General features: G+C 54.4%; 1 protein-coding gene across 1 annotated transcript in view; it reads right to left on the bottom strand.

Moving 5' to 3' along the window:
- Positions 1–636: 636 nt before the first annotated feature.
- LOC114072809 (rho GTPase-activating protein 35-like) overlaps positions 637–1,582 on the bottom strand; it is a gene marked incomplete at both ends in the record, with an annotated part of 7,928 nt that continues 6,982 nt past the window's right edge. The window contains 2 exons of the mRNA XM_027910656.1: positions 637–714; positions 1,200–1,379. Of these exons, the coding sequence (XP_027766457.1) occupies positions 637–714; positions 1,200–1,379 (258 nt within the window). The remainder of the gene's footprint in view (positions 715–1,199; positions 1,380–1,582) is intronic.

The following is a 1,582-nucleotide window of genomic DNA, read 5'->3' as shown; positions in this document are numbered from 1 at the left end:
GGGGGACACAGATCCCAAAATTCCCTCCCAGGGAGCAGACTGGGGGGGTCAGATCCCAAAATTCCCTCCCAGGGAGCAGTTTGGGGGGCTCAGACTCCAAAAATGCCTCCTAGGGAACGGTTTGGGGGGCTCAGAGCCCGAAATTCCCTCCTAGGGAGCAGTTTGGGGGACACAGATCCCAAAATTCCCTCCCAGGGAGCAGTTTGGGGGACACAGATCCCAAAATTCCCTCCCAGGGAACAGTTTGGGGGACACAGATCCCAAAATTTCCTCCCAGGGAGCAGACTGGGGGGGTCAGATCCCAAAATTCCCTCCTAGGGAACAGTTTGGGGGGCTCAGAGCCCAAAACCACCCTGGGATCTGGTTTTTGGGGGGCCCAGGTCCATTTTAAGGGTGCTCAGACCCTTTTTAGGGTGCCCAGACCCATTTTTGGGGTGCCCAGAATCATTTTGGGGTTCCCAAGCCCATTTTGGGGTTCCCAAGCCCATTTTTGGGGTGCCCAGAATCATTTTGGGGTTCCCAAGCCCATTTTTGGGGTTCCCAAGCCCATTTTTGGGGTGCCCAGAATCATTTTGGGGTTCCCAAGCCCATTTTGGGGGTGCCCAAGCCCACTTTTGGGGTGTCCAGCTGCCTTACCCTGGTCAAACTGCCGCTGCAGACTCTCCATCTCCGACTTGTTGCCGCTGACCCGGTAAATCCCTTCGGTGCTCAGCCCTGCAGGGGACACCCCAAACCTCATTCCCATCTCCCCTCACCCCAAAATCCCGGATTTTTCCCTTCCCTGCCCGTCCCAGAGTTTGCCAAAGCTCGGGATTAACTTTAGGCTGGGATTTTGGGGCCTGAAGGGTCTGGGGTGGGACCCAAAACCCCGAGGTTGGTGCTTCTCCAGCAGGTTCCTCCTCCCAGGGGACAACAAATTCCTCCTCCCAGGGAATAATGAAGGATCCAGGGAAAGGGTTGATGCTTCCCAAAAAACCTGAGGAACCCCAAAAAAAGTCCTACAAACAGGATCAGCCCTGAAGGGTCTGGGATGGGACCCAAAATTCCAAGGCTGGTGCTTCTCCAGCAGGTTCCTCCTCCTGGGGGACAACAAATTCCTCCTCCCAGGGGCCACGGCGGGATCCCGGGAAAAGCCCCCCTTGGGTGGGTGGGGACCCTTCCCAAAAAAAACCCCCAAAGCCCAGGAAGGGGAACCTCACCCGTGGCCTCAATGTACTCGATGCAGCGCTCGATGAAGACGGGGATGGGCCGCTCTGGGGACACCACGCTGGCCAGGGGCACCCCGAAGTAGCTGCTCTCCCACGTGCTCTTGGTGATGGAGGGCCTGGGCTTGGGCTTTGGTTTCTGCAGGGAATCGGGAATATTTTTCCTTATTTCACCTCATTTTTGTTTTTTTTTTTTTTAAGGGGTTACGCTGGATTTCAGGCGGGGGGGAGTTTGGGTTCTTCCCAGCAATTTTTATTTTTTATTTTTGGTGCCCTTTTTTTTTTGTTCATTTTGAGCAGTTTTAGATCCGTTTTTCTGCTTTTCGATAATTCTGTTCCCGCTGGTTTTTTTCGCTGGTTTTGGGGTTGTTTTAACG

The sequence above is a fragment of the Empidonax traillii genome, unplaced genomic scaffold (genome assembly GCF_003031625.1).
Source record: "Empidonax traillii isolate 1590-97213 ecotype Southwest subspecies unplaced genomic scaffold, ASM303162v1 scaffold4049:size10238, whole genome shotgun sequence".
Classification (NCBI taxonomy): Eukaryota; Metazoa; Chordata; class Aves; order Passeriformes; family Tyrannidae; genus Empidonax; species Empidonax traillii.
This window is presented reverse-complemented; position numbering and strand designations above follow the sequence as displayed.